General features: G+C 62.1%; 1 protein-coding gene across 1 annotated transcript in view; it reads right to left on the bottom strand.

Moving 5' to 3' along the window:
- Positions 1 to 1,970: 1,970 nt before the first annotated feature.
- The window catches only part of ANK2 (ankyrin 2, neuronal), a 114,944-nt gene continuing 99,366 nt past the window's right edge, over positions 1,971 to 17,548 (bottom strand). Inside the window, exons 43-49 of the mRNA XM_014550536.1 lie at positions 17,384 to 17,548; positions 15,025 to 15,117; positions 14,533 to 14,616; positions 14,302 to 14,466; positions 10,936 to 11,118; positions 6,940 to 7,031; positions 1,971 to 3,836 (exon numbers count right to left, since the gene is read on the bottom strand). Of these exons, the coding sequence (XP_014406022.1) occupies positions 3,653 to 3,836; positions 6,940 to 7,031; positions 10,936 to 11,118; positions 14,302 to 14,466; positions 14,533 to 14,616; positions 15,025 to 15,117; positions 17,384 to 17,548 (966 nt within the window). The 3' untranslated portion in view covers positions 1,971 to 3,652. The remainder of the gene's footprint in view (positions 3,837 to 6,939; positions 7,032 to 10,935; positions 11,119 to 14,301; positions 14,467 to 14,532; positions 14,617 to 15,024; positions 15,118 to 17,383) is intronic.

Here is a 17,548-nt window from a genome sequence, read left to right as displayed (position 1 = left end):
GCAGGAGGCCCGAGATAAGGGAGAGAGAAGGGGCACTAGGTGGGTTTGGACTGAAGCTGATCCCTGCAAAAGCGTGACAGGGGGACAGCAGGGGGCCACACAGGGGGGAGGGGCCAATGAGAGGGGCGCGTAGACCACGAACTTCTGCCTTGAAAACCTCCACGGGCTCCGTGGTGACCCCCTTGGGAGCCCCTCCCCATGTGGGAGCTGGTATTTGCTTCCAATTCATTTCCACCTTTTACTAACCAGCTTGTTCTTCAAACTTGGGGAGGCAAAACCCACAGGCAGAATCCGCTCCCCAAACCCCACGTGTCACGGGGTCCCCGAGCCCCAGAAAACCCCCCTGGTCCCCTGGGAGGCGTCCCTCCCCACACCTGCCCTCTGTCGGGGTCCCCCCTCAGCGGGTCCCTGGGCCCAGCCAGTCTGACACAGAGGAACTGTCAGAGGTGGGGGGCCTCTCTTCTCCCCTCTGTGCTAACGTTCGGTGATTTCCATTTAAACGAAATCATCTTTTGTTCCCATGTTTCCTTATATTAGAACTGCTTCCTCCCTGATGGCCCTGAGGGAGCTTTGCCGTGGATCCCAGTGTGTGCGTGTGCGTGTGCGTCCCACCAGCTGGGCTTCCTCCCATCAGCTCAGGCTCCCAGGTGAGGGCTCGTCCCTCGGACGCCATCCCCAGCCCGTGTGCCCACCTGGCATGAGGCAGGTCCCCCCAGCCCGCTCTGTGGGCTCCAGGAACTTGCTGGAACCCCTCACAGAACTGAAACATGGACCTTCCCCATCACGCTCCCTGGGAAAGGGCGTTGCAGGAACAGGCGGGGGGGAAGGGCGGGGCTCCTCTGCCCCCCCCACCCCAGTCCCTCTCCGCGCCCCAGCCCGCCAGCCCGAGCTCCACCCTCCGTCCTGGGCCTCACCCCACAGGCAGGGCTGATGACCCACTGGGCACTGGGGATGGACCCCCTCCAGGCCCTGCCCCTCTCCCTGAGGTCAGGGGTGGGGACGGACCCCCTCCAGGCCCTGCCCCCCCTCCCTGAGGTCAGGGGTGGGGACGGTCCCCCTCCAGCCCCTGCCTCTCTCCCTGAGGTCAGGGGTGGGGATGGGTCTCTTGCCCAGGCCTCTCCTCAGGTGCCTCCCAGAGACCAGGTGCGGAGGGAGGGGCTGGCTGGTCAGGGATAAGGAGACCCATCTCCCCTCCAGGCCCTGCAGCCGCTGCCCCGAGGGCTCAGGAACTCCAGGTCCCTGGGCCGCACACGCGTCTCTGCTCCCCTCAGGCCTGGTTCCCCGGGGCCACCACCTGCAGGAGGCCCACAGGCAGCCGTGCAGCTTTCCCCGCCCGCCCGGACACCCCACACCCCTCCTGTCTGGCCATCCGCCCGAGAATCAGGGCCCGGGCTCGAGGCCGGGTTTCCCGTGACCTCTGCTTTGCTGGGTCCCGCAGTTTCTCTACATAAAGTTTCTAGGTTCTTTGTAGCCAGACTTGAAAGATGGAGAGAGAAACGGGGCACATGGAGGTGTGTCCCGAGACCCAGGGCCTCAGGACAGAGCTGCCCACCCGCAGCCCCCGGCCCCAATTCCGATTTCTGTCACCAGGGATCCCCACACGAAGCCCTTGCTTCTTTCCTTTTGTGTAACAAGCCCACGGAGCTCTCAGGACAGGGCCCGACTCCCGGCTTAGCCGCTCTGGGTAACGGCACATGCAGTTGAGATAAAAACAACAGCAAAGCCGGGCCGGCCTGGCTCAGGGGTTGAGGGTCGACCTAGGAACCAGGACGTCAGGGTTCGGTTCCGGGCGGGGCACAGGCCTGGGTTGCAGGCTCGATCCCCACTGTGGGGCGAGCAGGAGGCAGCCGACCCATGACTCGCTCTCATTCATGTTTCTCGCTCTCTCTCTCCCTCGCCTGCCTCACAGGTCACGGCTTCTCTCCTGAAGCCAGAGCTCGGGGTGAAGACCACACGTCGCTGAGGCATGCGGACACTTGTACGTTTTATTTAGGTTAATCAGCCATGGTACACGGTCTGCAGCTATGTGTGGTTAGTGGTGTACTTTCCCCATTAACTGGTACATGCCTCATAGATATATTCAATTAGGGTTATCGCCATGGGAACAAGATGCTGATTCGTCAACTGAAAATGCACTTCTTCTCACAGGATTCAAGTTTTCTGATCACACAGCAAGATTCAAAACAAAGGTAAGAACGTCACACAGACGCCACCTGCACTGCAAGTTACACAACAGCCACGCTTTCTCCACTCAGGGAGGGTCCGAGGGCGCCGTCTGCCCACCGGCTGCTGGACGAAGCTTCCTCCTGCCCAGAGGCCCCACGCCGGGCACTGGGGTCAGGCCTGGTTGTGACACTCCCGCCCAGGAAACCCTCGGGGTGACGCTCCCCAAACGCCGCGCTGGCACTGGTCCTCGTCGTGACCTTGGGAGCAGGGACTCATTTCTGCTCGACAGGAAAAGACCGGCTGGAACCGGGAAGGGCTCCATCCGCGAGGAGAGAGCCGGGTCTGTTTTAAGTCATCTCTGTTGGATACACTTCTCTTTCATAGATAACTGATCCAGAGATGCTCTGTGCATAGGAATATACTTGCAATAGGCCAGGGCATGAGGACGGCCGCCCGCCCTCTGAAACGCACACCCAGAGAGGCGCACACAGGCACCCCCTGGTTCCCAAGGGAGTCTGGATTTCAAATAAATAAACCCCAAATTTCAACCAAAACGAAACTGGTGAGGATGCCTCCATCTCTCCTGTGAGCTCACCGCCCCGGGGAGGGAGTGGAAACCGCCACCTCACGGGAAGAGGGTCCGACTTGGGAGGGTTTCAGATGCGACATGCAGGCGTCAGTGGAGAGTGAACGGGAGAGAGAGGAGGGAGCCACTCCCCCACGGCGAGGAGTCTGGTCTGTGTGTCGTGGGCAGATCCTGTTCCCAAGGTTGTATCTACGGAGCCGCGGCCGGAGGAGGGGCCACGGGTAAGACAGCGCGGTTTGCTCAGCAGCAATGAGATCTGGAGACTACAGCGTTACAGCTCGTCGATACCCTGCCAACGTGTCCGAAATCAAAGACCTGAAGACGCTAGGAGGCCCCGGGCAGCTGCTAGCACCTGGACGCCCTGCTCCCTGCCTGCCTGGGGCCGCGGCCGGGGGCTCCCAGGCCATGGCTGTGCTGGCGGCAGGACGGGTGGTCGAAGGTGCCTCTCCTGCAGCGGCCGGGCGTGCTGTCCTCCGGTTGTGTCCGCAACCCCTGAACTTGCCATGTCCAGCGCTTCCAGGGCCCCTGCTCCCGGTGCCCACGTGGTGACCCCAGGCAGTGGCTCTCACCCACCGTGTGCTCATCTGAGCGTTTTCTAAGTACATGGTACCCGGACGCCCTTGCGGGACGCCTGTTGCCTGCTGTCACGGGAGAGTCTGTGGGAGCCCGAGGCCGAGGGCCCCCATGGGGCTGGGCGAAGTGGAGGAGGGTGAGCGCCAGTTCCCAGGGCAGCCGGAGGCCAGGAGCCGGGACCCAGCACCGGGGAGGAGGCTCTCTTTGGTCACAAATTAGCTGACAGTTAAGGGGACACTAACCAGGGAGCGTGTGCTCAGCGTGGGGGGGGGGGCAGGCAGGTGTCTCACAATCGGCGCCGTGGGCTGAGGGTCTGGGGAGCCGGCCTCACGTGGCCTCCTGCTCCACGTCGTCCCCGCACAAGTGCCGCAGGAGCTGCTGGAGGTCGCGCTGGAGGTCGTCCCGCTGCAGGGCCTCGGGCACATCCTCCAGGGACTCCAGGTGCACGCGCTTCCCACGCCGGTCCCTCACCACGGCCCGCTTCTGTGTGCGGGCCTTACGGAGCGTCGTCCTGGGAGAAGACCACACAGGGTTAGGCCCTGCTCTGCGGACTCACCGCCCATCACTCCGCACTGGCTCAGGGGTGCGGCTCATTCCAAGAGTGACCCCATGTAGACAGGCTGGGGAAAACCACGTGAAACGCACTCAAAGCTCCGTGGCTTCAGCTTAACCTCACGGGCTGTGAGGTGCTACTGCGGTGGCTGCGTTACTATCCCGACCCCGAGTGAAAACGATGCCATGTGACCAGTTCAGTCTCAGGCCTCACCGTCTACGTGTAAATGCATGCCTGCACCTCACAGTGTCTGAGCGTGTTTCATGTGCAGGCCTCACCGTCTACGTGTAAATGCACGTCTGCACCCCACAGCGCGTCGGAGCGTGTTTCATGTGCAGGCCTCACCGTCTACGTGTAAATGCACGTCTGCACCCCACAGCGCGTCGGAGCGTGTTTCATGTGCAGGCCTCACCGTCTACGTGTAAATGCACGTCTGCACCCCACAGCGCGTCGGAGCGTGTTTCATGTGCAGGCCTCACCGTCTACGTGTAAATGCACGTCTGCACCCCACAGCGCGTCGGAGCGTGTTTCATGTGCAGGCCTCACCGTCTACGTGTAAATGCACGTCTGCACCCCACAGCGCGTCGGAGCGTGTTTCATGTGCAGGCCTCACCGTCTACGTGTAAATGCACGTCTGCACCCCACAGCGTGTCTGAGCGTGTTTCATGTGCAGGTCTCACCATCTACATGTAAGTGCACATCTGTACCCCACAGCGTGCTCGGAGCGTGTTTCATGTGCAGGCCTCACCGTCTACGTGTAAGTGCACGTCAGTACCCCACAGTGTGTCTGAGCGTGTTTCATGTGCAGGCCTCACCGTCTACGCGTAAATGCACGTCTGCACCCCACAGTGTGTTTGAGCGTGTTTCATGTGCCAGGCCTCACCATCTACATGTAAGTGCACGTCTGCACCCCACAGTGTGTCGGAGCGTGTTTCATGTGCAGGCCTCACCGTCTACATGTAAGTGCACGCCTGCACCTCACAGTGTGTCTGAGCATGTTTCATGTGCAGGCCTCACCATCTACATGTAAGTGCACGTCTGCACCCCACAGTGTGTCTGAGCGTGTTTCATGTGCCAGGCCTCACCATCTACATGTAAGTGCACGTCTGCACCCCACAGTGTGTCTGAGCGTGTTTCATGTGCCAGGCCTCACCATCTACGTGTAAATGCACATCTGCACCCCACAGCGTGCTCGGAGCATGTTTCATGTGCCAGGCCTCACCATCTACATGTAAGTGCACGTCTGCACCCCACAGTGTGTCTGAGCGTGTTTCATGTGCCAGGCCTCACCATCTACGTGTAAATGCACATCTGCACCCCACAGCGTGCTCGGAGCATGTTTCATGTGCCAGGCCTCACCATCTACATGTAAATGCACATCTGCACCCCACAGCGTGCTCGGAGCATGTTTCATGTGCCAGGCCTCACCATCTACATGTAAATGCACGTCTGTGCCCCACAGCATGCCCAGAGCGTGTTTCATGTGCCAGGTGCTATTATTGTAGCGACAAAGAAGGAAGCTGAGTCCCAGGGAATCTAAGCGATGCTCCAAGTAAAACCACAGGCAGGTCCGGAAGGGCCGAGTCCAGGACCCCGCGCCTGAGCCGGGGGAGCCCTGCTCACAGGCCTCACAGGGACCGTGTGGGGCGGCTGGTTGGTGGGCGCCACCAGCACTGTCCTCACAGATTCCCAGTGTCCAGAACAGGGGGTCTGCCCTCCGCGACGTTCTCAGCACCTGCCTGGCACCTCGATGCGTCTAAGACCACCTGGAGCCTGGGGCTCCTGGGCCCCTCGCCCCTCCTCCTGCCATCTCTCCTCCCCCCTGACGGGAGCTGTTTTCCCTCTGCGAGCACCTGCAGTTGGTTCCTCCTGATGAAAAGGCCACATCAGGTTCCAAAGGTGGAGACCACGATTTCCTATCTACTCAGCACCTGCATTGCTTTTTCTCCAAAAAGGCAACTGCCTGACTCTGCCAGGAGCTCGCAGAGGCCTGTGTGGGTTGGTGTTGGGGACGGTGTCCATCCCAGGCTATTCCCTAAAGGTCGGTGCCGCACGTGGGACGAAGGTGCTATGGCCTCGTGCGTGTCCCCTGGGGGGACGGATTCACTCTGCCCCGGGGCCGAGGGGACATCCCGATGGGGTGAACGCGCCTGGCGAGTCGGGACCCAGGCCCACAGGCTGTCCGCATCCTGGCGGACGCACGCGCTGCAGTGAGGACTGGGGAGGAGCTGGTCTGGAACCCACGCCCAGGGGCCCTCCTGAGCGGGCTGTGAGCTACAGCTCCTCTGGGTGGCCCAGGAGCACCGAGTGCGGACACAGGCATCCCCCGTGTCGCAGGGGCGTGAGCTGTGTGAGCGTCACACGCGTCAGCTCTCACTGCGGCTGCTCTCCGTGTGCTCGAAGGGGACCGACAGAGCCCTTCCCTCACCAGCTCTCACGTGTGCCCCTCGCGGACAGCTTTCCCTTCTGTGCGGGAAGGGAGGCGCACAACAGGACTTGTGCCCACGGGGACTGTGCTGCGAACCCGAGCCACGTGCTCCGTGCTCACAGGGCTGCGTGGGCAGAGCCCAAGGCAAGGCGCCAGCGACCACACGGCAAGTCGTGAGGATGCCACGCGGGCGCCGCGCAGTGAGGCCCCTCCACAGGCGCACATGGGCCCACAAGGCTGCACATGGCTGCTCACACTTCCCGAGCTGACTGAGGCGCCGGCTTCAGCGTCGCCAGGCACTCAGGCCCACGGCCCCACATGCAGAAGCAGGACCAGCTCGCTCACACGCAGCACGTGCTGTTAAAGGACCATGTCCCGAGACTGAGCTGCAGGCAGTGCACACGGCAAGCAACCTACGAGCCACTGACCAGGCTCTCCCCATGCCCGACCTGTCGGCACGGACGCCCACTGCTGGCCTCCACGGAGCAGGGGTGGCCGTGGGGACAGGCTTCCACGTCCTCACACCTGGTGTCACCTGACTCCCTGACCCCGGAAGCTTTGGGGTGTGGCCCCATTTGTTTTCTTAAGTTGGAACAGGGTTAGTTGGCAAGGAGCACCCCGTGCTACCCAAACCTTTTCACGACTGATCCGTCCTCTCTCAGGACTTCCTCCTCCACTAAGCTGGGAGCGTGGACTTTCTCGTGGCTGCCCGTGTAACTCAGAGCCTGAGGGAGACACCGAGACGTCACCACGCGGACCCGGGCACGAGGCTCCGCACAGTCACAGCCGAGGAACAGACACACGGGACTTCGGGGAGATGAGACGCACGCTTGGAGCAGATGAGCACGAGTTTCACTACCCCCCCCCCCCCACCCCCATGCGGCTTCATCACCTTCCTTCCTTCATAAAGGTTCACCAGCATCCATCCTGCCACGGCTTAGCTGCCTGCTCTCCCCACCCTCCCCTCCCCACCCTGCCCTGGCCTTTCCAGGAGTCTCCGTGCGCACTGCAGGCGCGAGGAGATCACAGGTCATGTTCAACGCAACAGCAATAAACGTCTAGCACCTCCCCCAGTCACACCCGCGGGGCAGCGGGTCCGGAACACGGCGCCCTTCGTCTTGGATGGGGGAGGTACTGGGCACCCTGTCGGCCCTCACACCGGGCCGGGCCTCCAGGGCCAAGAGGCGTCGCGTGGGCTCCCAGGAAGCCCAATGCCCTTCAGCCACCGACCCACAGCTCGCTGATTCCCGACAGTTTGCGTTTTGGAATCGGAGTGAAGGTTGTGTCCCTGCCACTGGGGACCCGATTCCTAACGCCTGGAAGTCAGAGCTTAGCTATGGCGCTTGTGCCCGTCTCTGGGCGCATCCAGGACCATTCCTGACAGGGACCGAGCCTCTCGAGTTCTCCCCTCACTGATGGGTGAGGAGTGCACGTCACTGATGGTGTTGGGGGGACACATCACTGATGGTGTGGGGGGCACATCACTGATACTGTTAGGGGGTGGGGGGCACGTCGCTGATGGGTGTGGGGGGCACGTCGCTGATGGGTGTGGGGGGCACGTCGCTGATGGGTGTGGGGGGCACGTCGCTGATGGGTGTGGGGGGCACGTCGCTGATGGGTGTGGGGGGCACGTCGCTGATGGGTGTGGGGGGCACGTCGCTGATGGGTGTGGGGGGCACGTCGCTGATGGGTGTGGGGGGCACGTCGCTGATGGGTGTGGGGGGCACGTCGCTGATGGGTGTGGGGGGCACGTCGCTGATGGGTGTGGGGGGCACGTCGCTGATGGGTGTGGGGGGCACGTCGCTGATGGGTGTGGGGGGCACGTCGCTGATGGGTGTGGGGGGCACGTCGCTGATGGGTGTGGGGGGCACGTCGCTGATGGGTGTGGGGGGCACGTCGCTGATGGGTGTGGGGGGCACGTCGCTGATGGGTGTGGGGGGCACGTCGCTGATGGGTGTGGGGGGCACGTCGCTGATGGGTGTGGGGGGCACGTCGCTGATGGGTGTGGGGGGCACGTCGCTGATGGGTGTGGGGGGCACGTCGCTGATGGGTGTGGGGGGCACGTCGCTGATGGGTGTGGGGGGCACGTCGCTGATGGGTGTGGGGGGCACGTCGCTGATGGGTGTGGGGGGCACGTCGCTGATGGGTGTGGGGGGCACGTCGCTGATGGGTGTGGGGGGCACGTCGCTGATGGGTGTGGGGGGCACGTCGCTGATGGGTGTGGGGGGCACGTCGCTGATGGGTGTGGGGGGCACGTCGCTGATGGGTGTGGGGGGCACGTCGCTGATGGGTGTGGGGGGCACGTCGCTGATGGGTGTGGGGGGCACGTCGCTGATGGGTGTGGGGGGCACGTCGCTGATGGGTGTGGGGGGCACGTCGCTGATGGGTGTGGGGGGCACGTCGCTGATGGGTGTGGGGGGCACGTCGCTGATGGGTGTGGGGGGCACGTCGCTGATGGGTGTGGGGGGCACGTCGCTGATGGGTGTGGGGGGCACGTCGCTGATGGGTGTGGGGGGCACGTCGCTGATGGGTGTGGGGGGCACGTCGCTGATGGGTGTGGGGGGCACGTCGCTGATGGGTGTGGGGGGCACGTCGCTGATGGGTGTGGGGGGCACGTCGCTGATGGGTGTGGGGGGCACGTCGCTGATGGGTGTGGGGGGCACGTCGCTGATGGGTGTGGGGGGCACGTCGCTGATGGGTGTGGGGGGCACGTCGCTGATGGGTGTGGGGGGCACGTCGCTGATGGGTGTGGGGGGCACGTCGCTGATGGGTGTGGGGGGCACGTCGCTGATGGGTGTGGGGGGCACGTCGCTGATGGGTGTGGGGGGCACGTCGCTGATGGGTGTGGGGGGCACGTCGCTGATGGGTGTGGGGGGCACGTCGCTGATGGGTGTGGGGGGCACGTCGCTGATGGGTGTGGGGGGCACGTCGCTGATGGGTGTGGGGGGCACGTCGCTGATGGGTGTGGGGGGCACGTCGCTGATGGGTGTGGGGGGCACGTCGCTGATGGGTGTGGGGGGCACGTCGCTGATGGGTGTGGGGGGCACGTCGCTGATGGGTGTGGGGGGCACGTCGCTGATGGGTGTGGGGGGCACGTCGCTGATGGGTGTGGGGGGCACGTCGCTGATGGGTGTGGGGGGCACGTCGCTGATGGGTGTGGGGGGCACGTCGCTGATGGGTGTGGGGGGCACGTCGCTGATGGGTGTGGGGGGCACGTCGCTGATGGGTGTGGGGGGCACGTCGCTGATGGGTGTGGGGGGCACGTCGCTGATGGGTGTGGGGGGCACGTCGCTGATGGGTGTGGGGGGCACGTCGCTGATGGGTGTGGGGGGCACGTCGCTGATGGGTGTGGGGGGCACGTCGCTGATGGGTGTGGGGGGCACGTCGCTGATGGGTGTGGGGGGCACGTCGCTGATGGGTGTGGGGGGCACGTCGCTGATGGGTGTGGGGGGCACGTCGCTGATGGGTGTGGGGGGCACGTCGCTGATGGGTGTGGGGGGCACGTCGCTGATGGGTGTGGGGGGCACGTCGCTGATGGGTGTGGGGGGCACGTCGCTGATGGGTGTGGGGGGCACGTCGCTGATGGGTGTGGGGGGCACGTCGCTGATGGGTGTGGGGGGCACGTCGCTGATGGGTGTGGGGGGCACGTCGCTGATGGGTGTGGGGGGCACGTCGCTGATGGGTGTGGGGGGCACGTCGCTGATGGGTGTGGGGGGCACGTCGCTGATGGGTGTGGGGGGCACGTCGCTGATGGGTGTGGGGGGCACGTCGCTGATGGGTGTGGGGGGCACGTCGCTGATGGGTGTGGGGGGCACGTCGCTGATGGGTGTGGGGGGCACGTCGCTGATGGGTGTGGGGGGCACGTCGCTGATGGGTGTGGGGGGCACGTCGCTGATGGGTGTGGGGGGCACGTCGCTGATGGGTGTGGGGGGCACGTCGCTGATGGGTGTGGGGGGCACGTCGCTGATGGGTGTGGGGGGCACGTCGCTGATGGGTGTGGGGGGCACGTCGCTGATGGGTGTGGGGGGCACGTCGCTGATGGGTGTGGGGGGCACGTCGCTGATGGGTGTGGGGGGCACGTCGCTGATGGGTGTGGGGGGCACGTCGCTGATGGGTGTGGGGGGCACGTCGCTGATGGGTGTGGGGGGCACGTCGCTGATGGGTGTGGGGGGCACGTCGCTGATGGGTGTGGGGGGCACGTCGCTGATGGGTGTGGGGGGCACGTCGCTGATGGGTGTGGGGGGCACGTCGCTGATGGGTGTGGGGGGCACGTCGCTGATGGGTGTGGGGGGCACGTCGCTGATGGGTGTGGGGGGCACGTCGCTGATGGGTGTGGGGGGCACGTCGCTGATGGGTGTGGGGGGTACGTCGCTGATGGGGTGGGGGGCACGTCGTGTCTGTGTGGCCCATGAGCTCAGGATACGGATGCTGAGTCAGTGGCACCCCTGGCATCGGCTGTGAGAAGCTCTGAGGTGGCGGACGAGCCCGAGGCAGAGGAGCCCTCACTGCACAGGCCCCTGGTCAGGCTCCTCGCTGGCCTTTCTGTGCCCGAGAGGACATATGAGAAGGACACATGGACAAGCCTTTCCTTACAGACATGGCCACGGCCGCGTGGGGCTGCTCCTGTACCTGCTCGAAGTCATCTTTGGCCGAGGGAAGGTCAGGGGCGACACGGGGGTCCCCCAGATGCTTCTCCATCCTCTCTCCACGCACCACCGTTGTTTTGACGACTTTGCTGACACGGCGGCCCTCCACGGGCTCCGCCTGGAACTGCGAGGCCTCGCACAGGGCGCCGGGCTCGGACACGGCCACCTAACGGGCAGGGACACAAACACAGCTTCTGAGGCCAAGGTCACTGCGGGGCATTGCTCTACAAGGAAGCCCGCCCGCAAGGGCTGCAGAGCTCCCCCGGGTTCCAGACACGGAACTTCGGGCAGAGCAGCAGCTGGGAACGAGCCCGTCAGCACCGGTGTTGTCCCTGCGGGGGCTCTGTGCGCTCGGCCCTCTAACCCTCGTGAGTCCCTCAGAGGCCCGTCGGGAGTCCGGTGAGGCGTGCAGTGGGGACCCCCACCCGCGCCGGCTCTGCCCCGTGGAAATGGTGGCTCTGCATCCTGACGGTCACGCGGCCCAGGAGGGAACGCTCCGGATGCGAGGAGCCGCAGGCCCGACTCCAGAGCACCGCCCGGGGGTCACGACAGACGCATGAGCGTGCGGAGGAAGCAGAGCGGGACGCACAGGCGTGTGTCAGAGAGAAGGGGCCCCTTCGAGGGCAGCCGAGCTGCCCAGGTCCTGGCTGGGCTCCGAGACGCAGCGTCTGCTGTGGGCACCGCACACAGGCCTCCCCGCACACTGCCCCCTGCACGTAAGGCAGCCCTGGGCCTGACGTGGTCCTGCTGTGGCCCATACGGACTGAAGAGCCACAGGGATGGGAGGACCACAGCAAGCATTGGGCACGCGTGCCCCTGGCGGCTGGCTGCAAGCTCTGGCTCACCGTGGAGGCGAGTGAGTGCCGCCGAGGCCTGCGAGAGGGAGCATCACCTTGGCCAGGTCCCACTCGCACCCCATGTCACACCCCACGCCACACATCGGTGTCACACTCCACACACGTCCACGCCAAACACCAGTGTCACACTCCACACAGGTCCACGTCACACATCAGTGTCATTCTCCACACACGTCCACGCCAAACACCAGTGTCACACTCCACACAGGTCCACGTCACACATCAGTGTCATTCTCCACACACGTCCACGCCAAACACCAGTGTCACACTCCACACAGGTCCACGTCACACATCAGTGTCATTCTCCACACACGTCCACGCCAAACACCAGTGTCACACTCCACACAGGTCCACGTCACACATCAGTGTCATTCTCCACACACGTCCACGCCAAACACCAGTGTCACACTCCACACAGGTCCACGTCACACATCAGTGTCATTCTCCACACACGTCCACGCCAAACACCAGTGTCACACTCCACACAGGTCCACGTCACACATCAGTGTCATTCTCCACACACGTCCACGCCAAACACCAGTGTCACACTCCACACAGGTCCACGTCACACATCAGTGTCATTCTCCACACACGTCCACGCCAAACACCAGTGTCACACTCCACACAGGTCCACGTCACACATCAGTGTCATTCTCCACACACGTCCACGCCAAACACCAGTGTCACACTCCACACAGGTCCACGTCACACATCAGTGTCATTCTCCACACACGTCCACGCCAAACACCAGTGTCACACTCCACACAGGTCCACGTCACACATCAGTGTCATTCTCCACACACGTCCACGCCAAACACCAGTGTCACACTCCACACAGGTCCACGTCACACATCAGTGTCATTCTCCACACACGTCCACGCCAAACACCAGTGTCACACTCCACACAGGTCCACGTCACACATCAGTGTCATTCTCCACACACGTCCACGCCAAACACCAGTGTCACACTCCACACAGGTCCACGTCACACATCAGTGTCATTCTCCACACACGTCCACGCCAAACACCAGTGTCACACTCCACACAGGTCCACGTCACACATCAGTGTCATTCTCCACACACGTCCACGCCAAACACCAGTGTCACACTCCACACAGGTCCACGTCACACATCAGTGTCATTCTCCACACACGTCCACGCCAAACACCAGTGTCACACTCCACACAGGTCCACGTCACACATCAGTGTCATTCTCCACACACGTCCACGCCAAACACCAGTGTCACACTCCACACAGGTCCACGTCACACATCAGTGTCATTCTCCACACACGTCCACGCCAAACACCAGTGTCACACTCCACACAGGTCCACGTCACACATCAGTGTCATTCTCCACACACGTCCACGCCAAACACCAGTGTCACACTCCACACAGGTCCACGTCACACATCAGTGTCATTCTCCACACACGTCCACGCCAAACACCAGTGTCACACTCCACACAGGTCCACGTCACACATCAGTGTCATTCTCCACACACGTCCACGCCAAACACCAGTGTCACACTCCACACACGTCCACGCCAAACATCAGTGTCACACTCCACACACGTCCACACCACACATCTGTCACACTCCACACACGTCCACACCACACATCTGTGTCACACTCCACATCCGTCCACGCCACACATCTGTCACACTCCACACACGTCCACGTCACACATCTGTGTCACACTCCACATACGTCCATGCCACACATCTGTCACACTCCACACACATCCACATCACACATCTGTGTCACACTCCACATACATCCATGCCACACATCTGTGTCACACTCCACACATGTCCATGCCACACATCTGTCACACTCCACACACATCCACATCACACATCTGTGTCACACTCCACATACGTCCACGCCACACATCTGTGTCACCCTCCACATACGTCCACGCCACACATCTGTGTCACCCTCCACATACGTCCACGCCACACATCTGTGTCACCCTCCACATACGTCCACGCCACACATCTGTGTCACCCTCCACATACGTCCACGCCACACATCTGTGTCACCCTCCACATACGTCCACGCCACACATCTGTGTCACCCTCCACATACGTCCATGCCACACATCTGTGTCACACTCCACATACGTCCATGCCACACATCTGTGTCACACTCCACACACGTCCACGCCACACATCTGTGTCACACTCCACATACGTCCACGCCAAACATCAGTGTAATCCACATATGTCCACGCCACACATCGGTGTCACACTCCACGTGACACGCTCGTTTCATAGATCTGTGTCACATGCCACATCACACACCCACATCATACATCCACACAACTCTCCACGTCACATGTCCATGTCATACACCTGTGTCACATGCGTCACATGCCTATGTCACACCTCTACATCACTCTTGACGCCACACGCCCACAAGTCCACACCACACGCCCACACTCCCCAACACGCTTGGCCGTCAGCCTCAGCCTCAGCCTCGGGACCTCACCTCCGCCTGCTCCGTGTCGCTCCTCAGCACCACGCGCTTGATGACCTTGGAGTAGGCGTCCGCGTCCGCGAGGCTGACAGGCTCCTGGGGCTGCCCCTGCACGGTGACCTCCTCCCGCTCGGTGCCATCCGAGGACACGAACCGCCGGATGACCTTCCTGGTGACCTGGGGGGACGGCACCCTGAGTCTTGTCCTGGAGCCACAGGACGGGGCCTGGGGGGGGGGACGTACCTTCTTCACCACCGTGTGCCCGTGCTCGTCCACGTATGTCTCCTCCGTGACCGTTTCTGGGGGCAAGTCAGGCACGTCGTCTCCCTGCAGAGACAGGCCCACATCAGCGGTGGCCCTGGCGGGGGGCACCAGCTCCCAGGCCAGAGGGCACGTGTGTTAGCCAGTTAGCGGAGGCAGAGAAGTGTTACTGCGGGGCCAGGCCACGACACAGAGGTTTGCAGAGAGAAAAGTAGGTGCCGCCATGCCCGGGGGAGCTCCGACCAACGTCAGCTCAACACGCAGACACATGGACAGAGACGGCACACGGGCGCGGAGGGCGGGCTGCAGACGTCTCAGCGCCCCCGTGTTGCCCGGGAGCAGCCACGCGCATTCCTCAGCAACAGCACTCGGACTGCCCGTGGCTGCTCCCTAAGCTGCCAGCGCATGCAGCCCGCTGCCCTGGGCCGCCGTGTGCGGTCACTGTCCCAGACGTGCGGCCTGAGCAGCTGGTACCTGAATGATCACCCGCCGGCGGACAACCCTGGTGGTGACCAGCGCCTCCTCATCGGAGCTGGCTTCCAGCTCGCCCAGCTCGGCCGTGAGCTCCTGCAAGCGGAGGCGGGTGTTATGGCGCCGGGGGAGGCCTTTGACACAGGCCCGGCGTGAGCTCACGCGTGCTCCTGGAGGTCTGTTCACTGCGCTCTGGGGCTGCGCCAACAGGGCACAAAGAGCTGCACACGAGGCTCGGGCTTCACAGAGAGCATGGCTTCCTGTGCAGCGGGCGAAAAGGAACCCTGGCATCCAGTCTGACCGAGCCCCTGGCCAGGACCTGCGGTGAAACCAGTGCTTCTCACCTGCCGGGACTCTCGCTCCTGCTACACACAGGTGGGGGCACAGACCCGCCCCCGCCCCCTGCCCGCTCTCGGGCTGCGGCTGGAGTGCCTGCCCTTGGTCTCGCCGTGTCTACTGCTGGTGAAGATGCTCCCATGGACCCGGTTCCCTGCGCCTCGTCCAGGCAGGAATGCGCCTGCGGGGCCTGGGGTGTCACACTCACTCGCAGAGTCCAGCCAGGACGGAGCCAGACGTGACCTCAGATTACAACATACGTCCTGGGAGCCACACGCAAAATCTCTCCCTGTGGAAGGTTTCTCAAGGAGAAAGAAAACAGCTACATGCCCCCACATACTTTAAAATGCCACTGGTATTTCTAGACTCCTTTCTGCTGCAGAAAAAGACCTCAAATCTAGACCAAGTTATACACTGAAAACGCTCAGGAACCTGTTGCCTAGAAACCGGGCTGGCAGGAACCCACAGACATTCTATCCTCAGAGAAGGGTCCTGAGGGGTCAGGGTCGTGAGAGGTCAGGGTCAAAATCAGAAGCAGAGCACACGGGGGGGGGGCCTCCCCAAGAATATGGGGCCGGGGCCTGAGTAAATGGGCAGGCACGGAGTGACGTGCCAGAATGTGTTTATGTGCAGAGAACGGACTAAATGCAGGGATTTACCAGATGACTGTTCCAAGTCTAGACTTCAATTAGCTTATGTATTCTTAGGCTCAATTTGGCAACTTTTAAGCCCAGGCATCACCTATGAGTTCTTTTACTAGAACTGACCTCAGCCAACTCTAGTGAGATGAGCAATTCTCTACAGAGGCCGACATAGAATAAAGACCCTTGTGGGCTGAACTCATTATTTTGTAACTGCAGAAACGAGGCTTCTCATGCCAGCTACACTCTTCGATGGCTGCTGCTGACAGATGTCACCCTCATCCTATCCTATATAATAAAACCCTAATATGCAAATCAACCGGTGGAATGACCGGTCGCTATGACACGCACTGACCACCAGGGGGCAGACGCTCAAGCCATCCCTACACCCACACCTCGGGATCACAGCTGACGAGCGCAGCAGAGGTGGCAGGAGCCTTTCCTGCCTGCGAAACAGCGCTAAGGACCCCTCGGGGGTCCCGGACTGCGAGAGGGCATAGGCCGGGCTGAGGGACTCCCCCCACCCCAGTGTATGAATGTCATGCACCAGGCCTCTAGTAGTAAAATAAACCAATAAATGCAGCTCTTCAGCCCAAAGATATGTTGAATTATTACCTTTCCCCCCAAAAGTTTTAATTCTTTCTTCTAACTCATTCTTTCTCACTAAGACAGGCATGGATCCTTTAAAAACACTTTGACATATAGAATGTTTTTGAATTCTAAAAGGAGAAACAACACCTAATTTAATTTGCATTCAATTAAATTGAATTCAAACAGATTCACACTTTGTGTAGGAGAACGCCTACGCCTACTACGTTGTTGCTGAAAATGGAGCTTCTCCCTCTGCCCCCCAAGTTCAGGATCCTGTGGGGAGGGATGCCAGGGAGCAGTGAGGGGTAGGAGCCATTCAGACCTCATGTGGGGAATAAACGGTTTATGTGAATTCCTATGGGTCTCCACTCCCCGCTCCGAGGGGAAGGGACGCAGCTCCATCTCACGTGTGACATCTGGCAGCAGCAATGCATGCGGGTGGGAAGCCCCTTTGCCAAGCCATCCCTACACCCACCCCCCGGGCCCAGCCTGTCCCGCACCTGTCACAGCGGGTCCCAGGCCGCTAAATGTGAAAAGCCACCTCAGGATGTGGTTTCGGCTGGTGGTCATTTTTCTCAGCAAAACGGTTTCCAGTGATAAAATGTGGGCGTATGTGAAGTGGCGAGAATGGCACCCAGGCCATGGGTTCTACTCACTGGAGCCCCGACTTAAAAAGGATGGAGGTGCACACGGTCCAGGCTCCCTCACCCGGTGGCTGTGCAGGGAGCACATCAGCCTCAGGGAACAGCTGGGAGAGGCTGTCCACGTGGCGGGAAGGGCAGAGGGCTCCTCACCTTCTGAAACGCCGAGTCTGCATCGAGGCTCTCGAAGGCCGGTGGCTGCTCATCGGCCGACTCCACGATCACTAGGCTGTTCCTCCTCGGAGAGCTGGCCTCCCTGAACTCCTCGGGCTCCTGCACGAGGGGCGAGTCCGCCCGCTCCCGGGGCGGCGGGGCCGG

This window comes from Myotis brandtii, unplaced genomic scaffold (assembly GCF_000412655.1).
Source record: "Myotis brandtii unplaced genomic scaffold, ASM41265v1 scaffold603, whole genome shotgun sequence".
NCBI lineage: Eukaryota > Metazoa > Chordata > Mammalia > Chiroptera > Vespertilionidae > Myotis > Myotis brandtii.
This window is presented reverse-complemented; position numbering and strand designations above follow the sequence as displayed.